This window comes from Dendropsophus ebraccatus, chromosome 1 (genome assembly GCF_027789765.1).
Source record: "Dendropsophus ebraccatus isolate aDenEbr1 chromosome 1, aDenEbr1.pat, whole genome shotgun sequence".
Taxonomy (NCBI): domain Eukaryota; kingdom Metazoa; phylum Chordata; class Amphibia; order Anura; family Hylidae; genus Dendropsophus; species Dendropsophus ebraccatus.
The window spans coordinates 171,686,373-171,706,279 of NC_091454.1; the positions used below are offsets into that span (position 1 = coordinate 171,686,373).

At 42.4% G+C, this 19,907-nt stretch overlaps 1 protein-coding gene across 2 annotated transcripts in view; it reads right to left on the bottom strand.

Annotated features, from left to right (window-relative positions):
• Window positions 1-4,427: 4,427 nt before the first annotated feature.
• The window catches only part of ACAN (aggrecan), a 92,273-nt gene continuing 76,793 nt past the window's right edge, over window positions 4,428-19,907 (bottom strand). For both annotated transcript variants that reach the window (XM_069984785.1, XM_069984777.1), the window contains 4 exons: window positions 19,815-19,897; window positions 18,983-19,127; window positions 12,264-12,446; window positions 4,428-6,289 (listed from right to left, as the gene is read on the bottom strand). In XM_069984785.1, the coding sequence (XP_069840886.1) occupies window positions 6,210-6,289; window positions 12,264-12,446; window positions 18,983-19,127; window positions 19,815-19,897 (491 nt within the window). In that variant the 3' untranslated portion in view covers window positions 4,428-6,209. The remainder of the gene's footprint in view (window positions 6,290-12,263; window positions 12,447-18,982; window positions 19,128-19,814; window positions 19,898-19,907) is intronic.

A 19,907-nucleotide genomic window follows, 5' to 3' on the forward strand; every position in this document is an offset into this window, starting at 1 on the left:
ATTTCTGGTGACAGATTGCCAGCCAGAGGCTGCAAAGTGATTGACTTCAATGCAATAAAGTCAATGGAATGACGGATGTCCAACACAGTGTATGAAATAATGGATGTTATCTGTGTGGATGTTAAAATAATTTTTTCTTGGAGAGGAAAAAACGTTGTGTGAACATAGCCATATAATATTATATTTCACTTATTGGTTATACTGTATCTTCTTTCCCTAAAAGACCACATTTTAATGCAAGTTTAGAAGTATAAGATATGTAAGAAAACAAGGATCTGAATAGACAAGAGCAATTTAATTTGCTATATAGGTGATAATTGTTTAAAGTAGTAGTATAGTAGTTTATTGATCAAAACCTCGGCTCATTCTGGACTTAGGAATCCAGTGGGCGGTCCTAACCAGTGACTAACCGCTATTTTTGTATAAGTGTGCATACAGAAATTACTATCATTTGCTAAATTTACACAATGGTGTAAAGTGAAACTGGCTCAGTTGCCCCTAGCAACCAATCAGATTCCACTTTTCATTCCTCACAGACTCTTTGGAAAATGAAAGGTGGAATCTGATTGGTTGCTAGGGGCAACTGAGCCAGTTTCACTTTACACCATGTTTGATAAATCTTTTTTTTGCTGTTTGAGTCCAAATAGCGGCCGTTATTTTGAAATGCTGGTGGTTATTGTACAAATGAAGGCTGTCATTGTGAAACAACATCCATTATTTGGCCCCCCGAAAAAAATAATTGTTTGGAAATAGCCAATAACTAGTTAGGACCCCTGTATCTGTGGGTCAGAACAATGATAATACAGCTTATTTTATTTTCTTAAATATGTAAATGCTGACCCATATAATTTTTTTTTATTTTATTTTAAAGTCTTTGGGGCAGAAATATATTCTATATTAATAATTGAGTCTGTTAGATGTGTCTGAGGGGAAACAGCATCCCATTATTACCATCTCAACTTGGGGGCGTGCATAGGATCAGACTACCCAAACCAGTACACAATATATTACAGGGGTTGCATATGTACAATGGTCAGTACTTATGCTGGTTCCTGCCAACCACTGAAGTGGGAATGTGGGTTCTGTAAATCGGCAATAGCCTAGTCATTTTATTTTACATCATATGGAAAGCTGGGATTGTGCCTTACCTGGGGAAGAGATTGCACCAGGATGTCCTATGGGAATATTACACTACGGGAAGATGCACTATAGGTAGACGCTTGTGCAGGTAGTGTAATGCTCTGAGCAATGTTTAGCTGGTTTACTTGTTATTGGTGATGAGTGAATATTGTTCGATCGAATAGATATTCAATCGAATAGTAAGGTATTCGATCTATCAAATATTATCGAATAGTTCGCCGAATATTCGATAAATATTCGATAAGCGTTCAAATCCCCCAGCTTCCCGTTTTTACCTCCAAGTGGTCAAATAGATGTTTTTCAATAATCGAATACTTGTTCCCATAGACTTTAATGGGATCGAATGTTCGATCGAATTTTCGAATATTCGGGAGATATTCGTACGAATATCGAATATTCGAATCATTCACTATTCGCTCTTCACTACTTGTTATGTTCAAGCTCATTAATACAGTATGTCAATATTGATGTAAGTGGTAATTTGAATCCACATAGGTCAACACTATACCTATCAGAACAGGACATGTCAGCAGAATCCTGCCATAGTGCTTTGGCTTTTTTTCTCTAACTTTAGTCATTTAAAAAAAAAATTATTACAGAAGTTTATACTCTCAATATACCTTTTAAACATTTCCTTTAGGTATCTAAATTGGTTTCTTTTTCATCAACCCAAAGCATATACAAGGTAAGGCTCTCTGACATTTTTACATGTTGGTTTTTTCAATGGTATGCTAGTATATGGCTAATGGCTACTATTTATATGATAATTGTCATAAAAAAAAAAAAATTGTATAAATCAATTGTACAAATGAATGTAAGACGCTCTTTAACATTTCTTATCAAAGAAAATTTCTTCTTTCCCTTCCTACCAGCCCCCTCCTCCCACTAAACTTTATGTGGGAGAAAAAAAAGAGGATTTGGCAAGTTAGGAGACAGGAGGGCAGTGAATTGAGAGACAGTTTGTAAAGGCTGCAAAGAGACTATCGCTCTTACTTTGCATATTAGATCTCATCACGGGTCTTGAGTCACAACTTAGTTACATTGTAGCCAGAAGTTGTGTTACTCCTCATGTACACACATGGCAGCTTATTCTGAAAACATACCTAAAGCAACAGGTACACTTTAACCTACTATTTAGTTACTAATACTTAGGGTATGTTCATACTCTCCGCCACGGAATCCAGCCTGCCTCAGTGTTCCATAGCATGTGCGCTCCTCCGCTGCCGCCGCTCTCCGCTCAAACAAGTAACATGAGCGGAGAGCGGCTGCAGCGGAGAAGTGTGCACTCTCCCATAGAGAAGCTGTCGCCGAATTCCGCCTGATTTACTCAGTGTGAACATACCTTAATACTATAAATGCTAACGTAAGAAATCATAGTAAGTATATTAAAATTGAAATATTTGGGCATGGCCTGTTTTATCTTTAGCAACCATTACGATATATACCAGCTTGGTGTCCAGGTCAAAGTTACTGTTCCCATCAGTAACATAACTAAAACAAAATAGAAAATCCCCATTATGTTTTATTGGCTCAGTGCTTTATTTCATAGGTGTTACATGGTACAGAGTACAGTGCAAAGACTTCTTTGGACAATGCTCATTTGTAGTAATAATGGTTATATGGTCCTATCATAAATCCATTGGCTTTCAGTGTATGAAGTTTGTGAAGAATGTTATGAGGGTATGTCCGACACATACCAATTTAGCATAACAACTTGTCTGCAGTACTATGGGTTAACAATAAAGCATTACTGAATTAAAAGCAGTGGCAGATGCCCACCAAGTCTTATTGTAGTGAGAGTCCAAATGCACTTGATTTCAATAAAGCAAATACTTATGCCACAGGGAGGCAGATAAAACTTATTGACAATAATTTGCAAATCATTTTTATTACTATGTTCGGAAAAAAAATTAAAGTTTTTTTTTCTTTTTTAAATAGCTTTGCCGCACTTTGTAAACATATTTATTATTGGGCTAAAAATAATTATATGGTCCATATTCAATTTGACTTCTCAAGGTAAACCAAGCTGATCGAAAGCCAAATTCAAAATTCAAAAACGTTCCTCTGGGTTACTGATGGCTATAAATAGAAAAATCTCCTATTACTGGAAAAAAAACCCACTTCGGCACGGCCAGAACACTAAAGGCCCCATTACACGGACCAATTATTGGCAACGAGCGTTCCTAGAATGGCTGATAATCAACCCGTGTGAAAGTGATCAGCCAATGAGCAGGAAGACACCCACTTGTCAGCTGATTGGATCTTTTGATCCACGGTAAAATTTATAGCTATTGTCCACACACCTCTCTGTGTAAACAGGAGACGTGTGTCCAATAAGAGTGAATGTTAATAGTTGCATAAACAATGCAAAGGCACTGCAAACGATCGCGGATGGATCACATTATGTGAAAGGACCCTAAGCCTTTGTATCAATATTTGTAAGTCACTCATGAATATACACATAGAGATGAGCAAACCTCAAGCATGTTTGGTTTCGTCTGAACCGTAATTCTTTGTATTTCACAGGTAAGAACAATGCAGTCAGGGAAGGGATGAGGTGGACATGGACAGTGAACCCTGGACTGATCCTTACCAACTGTCTCTGCCTAGTTGCCTCGAACCGCCCTAGTCTACTGCAGGCAACTGGATGACAGCCGCTGACTCACAATCATTAAACATGGAACACAGACAAGATGAACAAACAGATAAGAATAGTCAGGAAGACAAGCCAAAAGCCAAGGTCAGGGATGCCAGATAACAAGTGTAGTCAGGTACAATAGCCGGTGTCAGGAAAAGCCAGAATATAACACAGGGAATAACACAGAGGATGCTGAGCGCACTAAATGAAAGTAGTCTAATAGCCATTAAGGGGTTAATAGACTGGGAATGGTATATAGGAGGTCCTCATCACACACAGATGCAGGGAAGTGATTTGACTAGCAAGGAAACTGCCAGCCATAAAGTATACTCTAGCACAGCTGCTGGAAGTTTGAATCTCCTGCGGGTACTGCGGACCCGCGGCATCCCAGGTTGCCAAGGGCACAATTGGGTATTTGTGATCTCACCTCCTCCGCGCTACTGTATCGCTCTCACTGTGTGGTTGCCTGGTGACTACAGTTGGATACAGCCCTAGGGAGTCGGAGAAAACATGGTTTTCCAGCCAGCCTTAGAGCGTCATCCAACTTCTTCAGCCATCAGTAATCAAATGCAGAGAGTTAAAGTTCAGACGAAACCAAAGGAGCTCGAGGTTCGCTTACCTCTATATACACACAGTATTCACACACCTTTGGCTGGCAACATATTCACACACTGGTCAAATATATCACTGCAAATCCAGTAAAATAAAATACAACAGGTTTTGCTTTTTTATTATACACATTTCACAATGTTTTTTTCCGATGTTACACATTCTTTACTCTCTCTCTTCTCTCTATGCACGTTTTATAAAATATTTGTTTTCCTTTTTACAAAAAAAAAATAGAAAATGTTGTACCTGACATTACACACAGAGGCTCCTCCAGAATTCTAGGAGAATATTGCAACTTCATTTAAATAAAAAATAGAACTTAGTATTCCAATTGTATTTTTAATAACATTACATTATTTTTCATATAAATAGGTGTACGGAAACATCATGCACTGCACGGTCCCCGGAGCAAAGATGGGGGAATGACAGCAAACTGTTTCAGTCCTACTACGGGGAGTCATGAGGTTCTATAAAAGAGACACAGGCACAGCTGGCAATGCAGGGGAAGCAGAGTGACGGTGGATTGTGTTACCATTTTTCAGAAAACCTGTCCACGTTATAGTCCTTGCCCTATTATAGAGCTGTAGCTATAGTAGGCCCCACTGCAGATTTCATTCAGCGAAATGGGAAAATATAGCATTGGTTTCAGGCATGTTATGGATACAATATCTTGCATTCAAGGTTATGGATGATTTATAAGACACAGACACGCATCTGTCAAGAATTTCACAAATCCACAGGGTGTCCCAGTGGTACAATCGATTTGCACATTACAGGGCATGCCAAGCTTTATCCAAATAGTATCATAATTAGCCAACATAACATAAGCATAGATAAGAAGCATTGTAGAAGACGCCTATGAATGAAGATACATAAAGAATGGGTCACAATGACAATGACTTGTCCGAATGACCCATCTGTAGATACGAACTCTAAGAATCTCAGAGTTGGTTATAAACAGATGGGTTAAATCCGCAATGACGACAATTTTCGCTTAAGACTAGTTAAGTGCATTGTTACTTGAGTGCAGAATAAGTATATAATGTGTGTGCAAATATTTAAGAGCATATAAAGTGAGAACCTTCTAGATGAGCAGCGTTGGGCCATGCATGAGTGAATTGTCTATAGTAGAAAGCCTTCCCTGAAAGCCAAGTAAAGTTTTGTCTTTACCACCAGCTTATCTCTATGGTAGGTCCATACAGATTTATGGCAAAGGCTTTCTGAACATGACCTTAGTAAAAGTGCAGTGGGAGAGGACTATTAATGGTAGAACATAAGAAATGTGTCTACTGCTTGTAGTTCAGATACCAATATATAGTACAAGCGCATACGTGGACATTCTGTCTTCTCAATCTCTCCCCCACCCCACCCCTTTGTCTTCTCACGTTTGAGATACATTCAGCGATTTTTCACAATTTTTTAAAATTTTATTTAAGGTCCTTAATGTGCAATGGCTTTGTTACTATATTTATATTTTTAATGATATTCGGCCAGCCTGGAGTTTAAATAATACAAATATTACATTATTATCACATTATATTTAGTTAAGGCAGGGGGGAGATAGTCTTTATGGCTTCACATAGCCTTTCCTATTTCCAATCAACTCTTTCACCCTCCATTAAGAAAGGCACAACATGATCCCTGACAAAGGCGCTCCTTTGACTATTAGTAACAATGCTGAAACCTAATTTGCTTTGGTGCTTTTTTTTTATATACAGCTTGGGTTTTCTTCAATATAAACTCCTTATATGACAAAACAAAATGAAATTGACATTGTTAATATAAATGTTCTTTACAATAAATTTTTTTTTGTCTTTTTATTTTAATGGGTCGTATTCTGTGCAACTTTGCTAGTGGATTTCGATCGACGTCTGGGGCTTCTCTTGTGTCTGTAAGTGGAAGCTGCAGGAAATGAAACAGAGAAAAAGAGAACAGAATTAAATACTTTAGTATACTTGCTATATGCATTGCATTATGAATCTGTAAATAACATTACAATATTTGTTAACTCTATGTTAAATATCTAATCTAAGAAAGTTTTAAGAGGACCTGTAGCCAACCCCATCCCCTCCCCCCAATTATATGTTACTATTAAATAACTTCTTTGGCAGCCTGAATATAGTTGGAGAGGGGGCGACCATAGGCCCCAATCCCCCACACTAAGGGATATTATTACACAAAGCGATTTTTTGACAATCTATGGTGAACAACCTGAAATCGTTCACCCAATTACACGTAACGATGATTGTTACTTATCATCGGTATGATCATTCGTCCTGTCGTCACCACTGCGTTTGTCGCTACTGCGAACAACATCTTATTATATGCGAACGATTTGCGAACGATCAATGAGAAAAATAGGCCCAAATTCTATTAAACGACCAACGATTTCTCGTTGGCTGTTAAATCATTGTCTGCTATTACACTAAAAGATGAACGTTCAAATCTGAACGATTTAATGATTTTTTAAACGATATATCGTTCTGTGTAATACCACCCTAATTCTCACCTTAAAGATAAAAATAAAATGCCCAAAAACATCTGAGGGGAAAACTTACAGATCCCCCACTCATTAATAGAGATGAGCGAACTTTTCAAAAGTTCTGGATTTTTTTGAAAAGTCCGAATTTTGAATTTTCTCGGATTTCATAGTTTAAAGCATCTATATGATACGGGGGTAGTGTATTTGGTTGAATTTACATGTCAGTAACATCATGTGGAAAACATGGATATAGTCATTGGCTGTATCCATGTTTTCCAGACAGCCTTAGGGCTTTATCTAAGTTCAGCAGCCCCAGCTAATCAAATGCCAAACATTCGAGTTCAGATGGACTCGAACCCGAACCCGGTTTGCTCATCTCTATATAACACGTTTGTGATATACACTCTCACAAGGATCCAATTATTGTACTTGGAATGGCTATCTGTAGAGCACTTTTTTGTTCTGTGCACCCTTTTCTCTCCTATGCCTAATCTATCTATCTTTCGCCCTCTCGATTTTTCTCTTTCAATCACTATATGTTTCTCCTCTCCGCTTTCCTAATAATCTTTTGGTCTTTTCTTTTCTACAATATCTTCTCAGTAGTCAGTACAGCAGCGTACAGCAGCAGCGTTTTGTCACTGACGAGCTCTGTGCACTGCTAACAGTCTTGTTAGGAACCGGACAGCAGGACAAGACAGTGAGCCCTAAGCTCAGCCCCGCCCACTGTCCTCTACCTACTTGCCACTATCCGCCCTAAGATGGCGGCGAGCAACTGGGCGGCAGTCCCTGCACTGGCTAGGTGAAACACAAATACAAAACAGACAGACAAACACAATGAAGAATAGTCCACAAGCCGGGTCACAACAGTCGGGCAGCAAAAGTACAAAATCAGGATCCAAAGGCGTAATCAGAAAACAGGCAATATGATCAGGGGCAGTCAGCAAGCAAGGGAGGTCAGAGATACAAAGCAGTAGTCAGGAGATGCAAAGAAACAGAATCCACAAGCAGGCAGAGACTAAGTCAATAACCGGCAAGGCACAGGCAGAAGCTGAAATCTTAAATAGGACACCAGGAACCAAGTCCAGAAGATGATAGGAGGGTCATCTGGGCGCCCAGGTGGGTGTAGTTGTTGTGCATTGTCCCGCTGGCTCTGTGTGTCCCGCCGAGGATACCATGTCTGCTAATTTGTGTAAGGTGGAAATTGGCTCTGTATGTCCTGGTGATGGTACTAGGTCTGTGTCCTCATGTAAGGCAGAATTTGGATCTGTGTCTGGTATTGATTTGAGCAGTTATGGGAGATCTGTCAGACCGGTTACATATCTCTTGGAGTCTGATTCTGATGAGTGGGAGACGGACGATGACATTTCCAGTGACATCGAGACATGCATTGTAAGAGGTCCTTTCCCTCCTAGGTCTGGTGAGGGTCCAGAGGCCCCTCATAAAAGGGGGGGTAATGTCATGATCTCGCCTGAAAAGGCATCAGTGCCACCCTCTGCTGCGAAGATTAGACCTCTGCGCCAAAGACTGCGATTTTGGCCATAATCTTCCATTTATTCTGTGTTTTGTTTGCCTTGTTTTTGCCCTGTCTGAACTGTGTTTTATTTCTTCTGGTCTGCTAATTGTTTGCCGCCTGCCCCTGACCTTATTGCCTGTTTTCTGACTACGCTTTTGGATCCGACTTTGTACCTTTGCTGCCAGACTGTTGTGACCCGGACTGTCGACCATTCTTTATTGTGTTTTGTCTGTCTGTCTTGTCTTTTTGTCCCACCAAGCCAGTACAGGGACCGCCGCCCAGTTGCTGCCCTAGGGTTTAGCCTAGGGGGGCAAGTAGGTAGAGTCAGTGGGCGGGGCTGAGCTTAGGGCTCACTGTCTCTGTGTGTCTGGTGTCACCGGTTCCTGACAAGTCTCCTTCCTCTCTCTGTGCAGACTGCATTGTGCAGTCATGTGACCGCTCCTCTTAAAGCAATACCGATGTCACACAGGGGTGGGCTAGTGCAAGATCCCTGCTGATTGGATGATCATGTGAAATCGTTTTTCCCGCCCGGAACACTTCCTGCTTTCTAAAATGGCGGCTGCCATTTTCGAAAGCAAGAAAAAAAAGTAATTCGGAGCGGACTTCCAAAAATCTGAATCCGACCGGACTCGGACTTTTGGAAAAATCCGAACTGGATCCTATAGCGGCCGAACCAATTCGCTCATCTCTACTGTTTAAACATCAGGTCTATGCTGTTCATAGCCCCAGAGTCAAACTTTTATAAACAATTTTGCCAGTTTTACAATATGGCACCTGGCCGGGAAACTACAGATTTGTAGAGTCTGAAGGATGGCAAGTTTCATGGAGTGGCCTGTCTGCAACATACCACTGACTTCATTGCCCTATGACCTGCAAATAATAGCCAGACACAGATGCAGAATGCAAGAAAGTCAGGGCTGTAAACAATCTGCGGGTATTGTTATATACTTCTCACATCACTACACTACAAGTGATCACTACCCTTTTAAATGGAGCACAAGGTGTAATGGTTGTATGACCATAAATAAGTTCACCATGAGTAGTCAAAATGCATTGTATATGTAAAGTGCTTTTATTCTTGGAGAAGGAATAAAGATTGAAGAATTGGTTTCACACTGGTGGAATTGGAAACTTTTAAACTTTTTCTGTTTTGTCCTCACCAAGGATGGAAGGTAGTGCTTGAACAAAGCAATTTTTGATGGAGCTGGATTGTGTATGCACTTATGATTATAACCTGCAGGCTTTCCGCACACACAACTTAGTTATGATTTTCAATAGGCTTCAATAGGCTCGGGGGGGGGGGGGGGGGGGGCTCACTAGGGGGCATCATTTCAGGTTTCGCCTCAGGCAGCAAAAAAACTAAAATCGGCCCTGAGGATTCAGACAAACATCCCAATTTATGAAATAGAAGCCTTTTACAAACAACTTAGCTTATGGATGAGGACTGAACAGGGATAACTTTTTCCAAGCTGGAGTACCCCTTTATCGATTAGTTAAAGCACTTCTCAGTCACGCCCCTAATCACAGTGTGAACAGTGTGGCTGTACAGTTGTAGCTCCACTCATCTGTATAGTCAGTGTATGGAAGAAACAGGAAGTTACAGCCAGGAGTAACTACTAGACCCAGGTATTTAACATTAAAGGGGTAATCCCATCTCAAATAAAATAGTTACATTTGTTGTGCTTGACAAGTTAAACATTTTATAAATACATTCATGCCTGCTGTTTTTCTGTCATTGTTGACGTTTCATTGTCTTGGTTACCAACTGCCACTCTGCTCTAAAAGCAGTGGTCTCTATTACTGTATATGTTAAAAAGTGAATATTCCTTTAACCCTTCAGTTGCCCTTCGACATAGATCCTTATGAATATGAATCCTTTAACTGCCCTAGAACATTAGGGATCCTAACATCATCGTCTTCATTGCCCTAGACCACCAAGAAATCTGATATCAACTCCTTCACTGCCCTACATGAGGCTAGGTTCCAACTGCATTTTTGCTGTTCTGATCTAACGAATCAGTTTTGTAAACATTTAATTTTAACGTACAGAAAAACATGGTTAACCACATTTTTATATAAATTTTAAAAAGGTAAAAAATTTAAAAAAGGATCAATTTCAATCAGTTTTTTTATTAAAATATATAATTTTTTTATTATAATACATTAATAATTATTTTATGTTGTTCTGTATTTCCCAGCTTGGAAGGAGCAACACATAGGTCCCAACCCCCCCCCCTTTACTAACTACATAGACTTAGGGCCCTATTCCACGGGCCCGATCAACAGTGTAAACGAGCGCTGATCTGCTAGATCAGCGCTCATTTACTGGGCCTATTCCATGGCCCGATGATCGTTTAGCGAGGGCTGCAGGGACATTGTTACCAATGTCCTTGCAGCCCTCGCAGCATACATTACCTAGCAGGGCTTCTCCTCTGCTCCGTCTTCCTCCCCGGGTCCCGCGGCGCAGCATTACCTCCAGAGCGGCCTGACTGAGCTGTCAGACAGCTCAGCCAATCACTGGCCACGGCAGTCCCGATAGGTCTGACTGCTCAGCCAGGCCGCACCGAAGCTGATGCTGCGCCACGGGACCCGGGGAGGAAGACGGAGCGGAGGAGAAGCCCTGCTAGGTAATGTATGCTGCTTCTCAAATCGTCAGTCGCCCGGCGCACCGCTATTCCACGAAGCGATGTGCGGTGGGTGACCGATGATTTTAGGTTTGGGCCTAAATAAACGATCAGCCGATAAAACGATCATCGGCTGATCGTTTTCTCTATTTCACTGAGCGATAATAGGCTGAATCGGGTCGATTCGGACGATTATCGCTCCATAGAATTGGCCCCTTAGAGGAAACATTGGTAGGGCACAGCCAATGGTCCATTTTAGTAAACACCAGTTCCCTTTATCCATACTACTGATTTGTTGCCATATTAGTGGAACATAATCCATCTCTTTCGCAGTTTTGAAAGAGCTGTAATCATCCATCATAAAACACCTGGCTGTTCTTTTACTTTATAATTGTACCCTTTGGTACACAAGAAAGGCAAAATATTTTATTAGGACATTATTACATACCTACAGTAATAGACAACCCAGTGAGTTAATATAAATGCTTGGTTAGTGGTATTCTAAGGAGTTGTAGGGGCCCTTATTAAAGAATTAAGAAGTTTCCGACCGGAATTTACAGCTTTGTGATCTTGGACAGAAGAAATGATCTAGTAATGTTTGTATAATGTCAACTCCTTATGGCTTCTGTACTATTGTAATTAATATAATTAATATTAAATACCATAATATTTATAAAGCTAGCTATGCATTATCATATTAACACCAAGATGATCAAGCAAAGTATTATGTAAGATGGAAAATAGTATTTTTATTAGCTGTGTTTTTCTTATGAGTGTATGAGTATATAGGGAGAAAATGTGTTTATTTCTGTGCACATGCAAGAAGGGAAAGTCAGTATATAAATAACAGTGCCTGGCATTAGCTGGAATAATCACAGAATCATTAGGACATGTGCCAAAAGGAGAATTAGTACTTATTCAAAACAACAATTAGCTGTGTTGAACATTGATGTGTCTAGCACTAACACTGTGAATACCATCAGACGTAGCACAACCTGCATCCCCCCCCCCCCCCCCGAAAGCGTACAGCGGACATAGGCTATAGACATATATAGGACGTCTTTTAAGACGTCTATAATTTTGAGACCAAATAATGGCCATTATTTCATAATGACAGTCCTGATTATACAAACAACGGGCATCATTATAAAATAATGGCTGTTATTTGGCCTTAAACTGACAGCTGCCCTAAAAGACGAATGTCAGATGGTTAAAAAAAAAAAGGGTGTGTGAACATAGCCATAGAGAGATACTTACGATCTATGCACTGTATTCTTGGTTCTTCCCATTGCCCACTTGGTAGGCACCGAATTATAGGAACATGACGTTGTAGGAGACCTTGGTTACATTGGTACCGGACTAATGAACTGATTTCATATCGCTCCTTCTTTCTTCCTAATGTATAAGCATTCTCAACCACTGGAGGATCACTACAAGCCACTGGGAAAGAAGAAGAAACAGAAAATTATTACTTATTAATTCTAGCTACTCAGACGTAGTAAGGCTTTCTTTTCTCTAGGTCAATGATTTACATCACTGTATCTAAATGGAAGGGAAGGAAGACCAACTTGCTAAGGTTACTCTCGGAAGAGATGGGGATGTGTTTTTAGCAGGACTACGAGGAATAACTCTAGTTATTGCTGAACTAGAAAACCGGATCCATTAAATAGACTGCAAAAAGCACATAGCCACGGACCAGCACATAGCCACTGACCCACGTAGAAACATAGAAGATTGACAGCAGAAAAAGACCATTTGGTCCATCTAGTCTGCCCTTTTAGTATTTCCCTTCCTATTATCTTAGGATAGATATTGTCAGGACTGTATCTTTGCAGAGCATTATGCGCCCCTCTGCTCGTGCTGTGCGGCCGAGAAGGCGCTGATATTCTCTTATTCTGTTCTGTGTTTTGTTTTGCTGTGTCTGAACACTGGTTTATTTGCTCTTTGGGAGACACACCCGACTCCACCTGCTGAGTTCTGTCTGGCCATGTCAGGGTTAATCTGTGTTTTGGTTCTGCTGTGACTGACAGGTCTTCCTGCCAGTGGATCTGTTTTGTTCTCAGCTGTCTGTGCTTGGAGATCAGGGGGATGGTCCAATTATGTTCTGGATCAGAACCCTGGCCTCCTATATAACTACCTCAGTCTGGGATATCTTTGCCGGATATTGAGCTTGTCTCTGCCTGGTTCTGTGTTTCTATTCTTGCTCTGTTGATTCTGACCCTGCTTTGCCTTTCTGACCATTCTTGTTTGCTGCCTGCCCCTGACCATACTGCCTGTATATTGACTTTGCCTTCGGATTGTGATTTTGTACTTTTGCTGCCCGTTTGTTGTGACCCGGACTGTTGACCATTCGTTATTGTGTTTTGTCTGTCTGTCTTGTCCTTGTGTCCCACCTAGCCAGCGCAGGGACTGCCGCCCAGTTGCTCGCCGCCATTTTAGGGCGGATTGTGGCAAATAGGTAGAGGACAGTGGGCGGGGCTGAGCTTAGGGCTCACTGTTTGTCTTGTCCTGCTGTCCGGTTCCTAACAGAATATCCGGCCATACTTTTTTTTTTTTTTTTTTCTCTCCACCTTGCTATGGACCCCATGAAAGCTCTGGTTGAGCAAATGCAAAGTCTCAACCAGCTTGTTCTGGACCTTACGCAACGGGTGCAGCAGGTAGAGTCTTTCCTGGGCCAAAATGCCATGCTATCTGCTGCTGTTCCCCCAGAACCTCCAGTGCAGCTTCCTGATAGGTTCAAAGGCGAAAGAAAGGCCTTTCGAATCTTTAGAGAGGGATGTAAGTTGTTTTTCAGACTTTGTCCCCGGTCCTCTGGGGATGAGAGCCAGAGAGTAGGCATTATTATGTCACTCTTACAAGGACCTCCGCAGGAGTGGGCTTTTTCTTTGCCTCCAGATGCCACTGAGTTATCTTCTGTGGATCAGTTTTTCTCTGCATTGGAATTACTGTATGATGACCCTGACAGGGCAGCAGCAGCTGAGAGGCAGTTGACTACTTTGAGACAGGGCAAGCGACCGGTGGAGGAGTATTGTGCTGAGTTCCGCCAGTGGTGCGTTCCATCCGGATGGAATGATCCTGCACTTAGATGCAAGTTTAAGCAGGGGTTGTCTGATGGCATTAAGGATGCCTGGACAGGGCATCCAGAACCTTCCACCCTTAAGCAGGCCATGAATTTGGCTATTCGTATAGACCGCAGGCTCCGTGACAGACATAGGGAGAAAGTAGACTCTGACTCTTCTAAACAATCTGTCTCCTATTCTGTCAAAACCCCTCTTGTTACCCCTACTATTCCTGAGGACGAGCCCATGCAGCTGGGACTATTAGACGCCAAGACCAGGCGAGAACACCGGAGACACAATGGTCTATGTTACTACTGTGGTGACAGTGGCCATTTCATCAGTTTCTGCCACAAGCGGCCCAAGCGGCAAGAAAACCTGCACCCAGATCATCGGCGTCCAGGTGACTCCCAGGAAGGTCACTTGGGCGCACAGGTACCCTCCGGCGAAATTAATATTTCTAGTTCTGTCGTACCTGATTTGCCTGTATCTGATGTGAATTTAACATGTTGTTCTGCTCGTCCTGTCAGTAAGCCTGTTCTCCATGCCATGGACTCGTCTTCTGATGAATGGGAGTCAGATGGCAATCTTCTAAGTGAGGTTGAGTCCTGTGAGGGTCCTGAGGCCCCTCATAAAAGGGGGGGTACTGTCAGGACTGTATCTTTGCAGAGCATTATGCGCCCCTCTGCTCGTGCTGTGCGGCCGAGAAGGCGCTGATATTCTCTTATTCTGTTCTGTGTTTTGTTTTGCTGTGTCTGAACACTGGTTTATTTGCTCTTTGGGAGACACACCCGACTTCACCTGCTGAGTTCTGTCTGGCCATGTCAGGGTTAATCTGTGTTTTGGTTCTGCTGTGACTGACAGGTCTTCCTGCCAGTGGATCTGTTTTGTTCTCAGCTGTCTGTGCTTGGAGATCAGGGGGATGGTCCAATTATGTTCTGGATCAGAACCCTGGCCTCCTATATAACTACCTCAGTCTGGGATATCTTTGCCGGATATTGAGCTTGTCTCTGCCTGGTTCTGTGTTTCTATTCTTGCTCTGTTGATTCTGACCCTGCTTTGCCTTTCTGACCATTCTTGTTTGCTGCCTGCCCCTGACCATACTGCCTGTATATTGACTTTGCCTTCGGATTGTGATTTTGTACTTTTGCTGCCCGTTTGTTGTGACCCGGACTGTTGACCATTCGTTATTGTGTTTTGTCTGTCTGTCTTGTCCTTGTGTCCCACCTAGCCAGCGCAGGGACTGCCGCCCAGTTGCTCGCCGCCATTTTAGGGCGGATTGTGGCAAATAGGTAGAGGACAGTGGGCGGGGCTGAGCTTAGGGCTCACTGTTTGTCTTGTCCTGCTGTCCGGTTCCTAACAGAATATCCGGCCATACTTTTTTTTTTTTTTTTTCTCTCCACCTTGCTATGGACCCCATGAAAGCTCTGGTTGAGCAAATGCAAAGTCTCAACCAGCTTGTTCTGGACCTTACGCAACGGGTGCAGCAGGTAGAGTCTTTCCTGGGCCAAAATGCCATGCTATCTGCTGCTGTTCCCCCAGAACCTCCAGTGCAGCTTCCTGATAGGTTCAAAGGCGAAAGAAAGGCCTTTCGAATCTTTAGAGAGGGATGTAAGTTGTTTTTCAGACTTTGTCTCCGGTCCTCTGGGGATGAGAGCCAGAGAGTAGGCATTATTATGTCACTCTTACAAGGACCTCCGCAGGAGTGGGCTTTTTCTTTGCCTCCAGATGCCACTGAGTTATCTTCTGTGGATCAGTTTTTCTCTGCATTGGAATTACTGTATGATGACCCTGACAGGGCAGCAGCAGCTGAGAGGCAGTTGACTACTTTGAGACAGGGCAAGCGACCGGTGGAGGAGTATTGTGCTGAGTTCCGCCAGTGGTGCGTTCCATCCGGATGGAATGATCCTGCACTTAGATGCAAGTTTAAGCAGGGGTTGTCTGATGGCATTAAGGATGCCTGGACAGGGCATCCAGAACCTTCCACCCTTAAGCAGGCCATGAATTTGGCTATTCGTATAGACCGCAGGCTCCGTGACAGACATAGGGAGAAAGTAGACTCTGACTCTTCTAAACAATCTGTCTCCTATTCTGTCAAAACCCCTCTTGTTACCCCTACTATTCCTGAGGACGAGCCCATGCAGCTGGGACTATTAGACGCCAAGACCAGGCGAGAACACCGGAGACACAATGGTCTATGTTACTACTGTGGTGACAGTGGCCATTTCATCAGTTTCTGCCACAAGCGGCCCAAGCGGCAAGAAAACCTGCACCCAGATCATCGGCGTCCAGGTGACTCCCAGGAAGGTCACTTGGGCGCACAGGTACCCTCCGGCGAAATTAATATTTCTAGTTCTGTCGTACCTGATTTGCCTGTATCTGATGTGAATTTAACATGTTGTTCTGCTCGTCCTGTCAGTAAGCCTGTTCTCCATGCCATGGACTCGTCTTCTGATGAATGGGAGTCAGATGGCAATCTTCTAAGTGAGGTTGAGTCCTGTGAGGGTCCTGAGGCCCCTCATAAAAGGGGGGGTACTGTCAGGACTGTATCTTTGCAGAGCATTATGCGCCCCTCTGCTCGTGCTGTGCGGCCGAGAAGGCGCTGATATTCTCTTATTCTGTTCTGTGTTTTGTTTTGCTGTGTCTGAACACTGGTTTATTTGCTCTTTGGGAGACACACCCGACTTCACCTGCTGAGTTCTGTCTGGCCATGTCAGGGTTAATCTGTGTTTTGGTTCTGCTGTGACTGACAGGTCTTCCTGCCAGTGGATCTGTTTTGTTCTCAGCTGTCTGTGCTTGGAGATCAGGGGGATGGTCCAATTATGTTCTGGATCAGAACCCTGGCCTCCTATATAACTACCTCAGTCTGGGATATCTTTGCCGGATATTGAGCTTGTCTCTGCCTGGTTCTGTGTTTCTATTCTTGCTCTGTTGATTCTGACCCTGCTTTGCCTTTCTGACCATTCTTGTTTGCTGCCTGCCCCTGACCATACTGCCTGTATATTGACTTTGCCTTCGGATTGTGATTTTGTACTTTTGCTGCCCGTTTGTTGTGACCCGGACTGTTGACCATTCGTTATTGTGTTTTGTCTGTCTGTCTTGTCCTTGTGTCCCACCTAGCCAGCGCAGGGACTGCCGCCCAGTTGCTCACCGCCATTTTAGGGCGGATTGTGGCAAATAGGTAGAGGACAGTGGGCGGGGCTGAGCTTAGGGCTCACTGTTTGTCTTGTCCTGCTGTCCGGTTCCTAACAGATATGCTACGGAAAGGACTACAGATGTGTACTCACATCCGTCCATAAACTGTCCCCTTTGACGCAGACCCCTTCATTCAAGATAGATCTACAGGGTGTGTTTGGGGCCATAGAAATGAATGGATCCTTATTCAGAATAAGTGGATACGTGAAATGAGCCTCACTCAGATCCTTATGCTTGCCCATATTTTATTATTACAAATGAATCAACGTCAAGAGCTTTGCTGTTCACTTGTTGCCTGATATACAGTATAGCACATATAGGTACAGAAGTGAAAATTATTATAACAGTTCCATAACAATATAAGGTAGCCGCCAAGCAGCAGGCTGCAGATTCTTGCTTGGCATATATTCCCTAAATTAAGTTGCTAGGCTTATGAGTACTGCAGCTGCCTCACTTTACTGAGCCAACCAAGAAAAGTAAAATCAACAATTCCCAGGCTGCCACTGTGCTGGTACTCCGCTATAAATAATAGCCAACTTAATGAATTTTCTTGTAAATAATTGTACAATGTCTCCCTATTCTCCCTCGCTAGATGTACTGGCCAGCATATTTATATACCATTCTGGGTTTGTCTGAGTTTTCGGTGCTTGGCAACAATATTTAAGAGGATTTTCCTTAAACAAAACATGTTGTTTCAGTTGAAAGCGGCACAAGACTTTCCCCTTTGTAAGATGTACTAGAAGAAAGCAAATAATAGGGAAGTACCCGCAAGAAATTACTCCTGCTCCATTTAACAAAGACATGGCTATAAATTTTAGTTTGTACCATTCTACCATCTCCCAAATGCTGTTTGCAGAGACACCATTTTCACAATTCTTTTTGAAACAGTGTGTTTCTACATTTGAGAAGTATCACTTTGCAGTTGGGTGCTAGTTGTCAGAATTAAGGTCTGGCCTACTGTAAAATAAAATGTATACCAATGTATGCTTTTGTATACCCTTGCAATGGAAAAAAAAGTTGAATGGTGTGTGAATATAACCTTACCAGTAACCAGCACACCCAAAAAGAGCTCATAAGGCTTTAGAAAAGTTAACCAACTCAATACATGTACAATACATGAGCTCACGTTTCTCAGACAAATGGAAAAATGTGCACACATTCAAAGTGCTTGCTATATGTTGTACTCCATACACTCATTTGGCAGAGAGATATGTAAGTTTATTACTCTATACTTATTTAGCAAGGGCTACACGGACATCACTAACGATATATACACAGCCCTTGTGGGATGATTATCGTGCCATATATGGGCTCAGTAAGCAGTTCGGCACTCACGTACACCAAGTCATTGTGTTGTGGAATACGGCCCTAGCTCTATAATAGTCAGTTATGACTGTCAAAAGTGATATACGACAGCAAGTGTTGAGTGGACCTGTCAAACTGTTCTGGTTTGACAATGTTCTCCGAACATGAACACTTCACATTTGATTCCCCACATTTGCCTATATCCATTTTTTCCAGGATTCCCTAGGGTAGCATCCAACCTCTGCAGCTATAGGAATCAAAGGCTAAGTAATTGGGTTTGGAGAATGTTACCAAACCTGAACAGCTTGACAAGTGCGCTCAACGCTAATGACAACCAATAATTGGTGCAGACAAAAAAGTAAATATAATATGCTTAATTAATAGAGATGACATTTGTACACTCATCAGGCTACTCAGTACCTGTTCCCTTTTTGCAAGTAAATGGCAGGTGATAATTGCAGGGTACATCATTCCATTCGCCTCTCTCATGCCAGATCATTACCACACAGTCTTCTCCTGTTGCAAAGAAATTATCTGGCTGGTTTGGTCTCCAATTTTCATAAAGCTGATAGTCAAGAACATAAAATATGATTAAAGCTTAACAGATGAGAATAAAGTTGAATTAGACTGGACTCTAAAGTATCTAAAGAAAACCTGTCAGGTCCTCGGGGGCCATGCAAATCAGCCATGAGTCAGGAAAACAATGTTCTAACAGTATTCTGAGTGCTCTGCGATCCAGCACAGTTGAGAACATGATATTTATTCACCACAGTTGTGACTTCATTATCCAGTCATACATTTACGCTGCCATGTCCCCTCCAGTCAAGCTGTCAATCGTCAATGTTTGGATAGAAAAAGTGGAGAAGGTCCTACCTGTTCTGCTCTGTGGTGCTGCACTTCCTCCCTCTGGCCGTCCTAGATAATAACCTCTAAGACAAATTGGGGGGGGGGGGGGGTTGTTATGGGCACTGAGCAATAGCTACCCGATGTTACAGATGCCTCAGTAACATCAGGCAACTATTGGATTTTGCAATGCCCGCAACATGCAACCCCCTTCCTCCCCTTTTGTTTCTGAAGTTAGTATGCAACGTGGCCAGAAGGAGGAAGTGCAGCTTCAGAGAGCAGAACAGGTAGGCTCTTTTTTACTCCCCAACTATCCCCTTTAAGAAAATGATGCTTGGCTATATTACCAGACAGAGCATGTGAAGAAAGGTGGCACTTGGTGCATTATCTCCTAGTTATTAACACTTACCATAGGACTGCCATCAGACCAACGGAAGTCATTTTCAAGAGTTTTATCATTGAGCCCAATCCACTGGTAGTCTTGTGCATTGCCTATAATTAT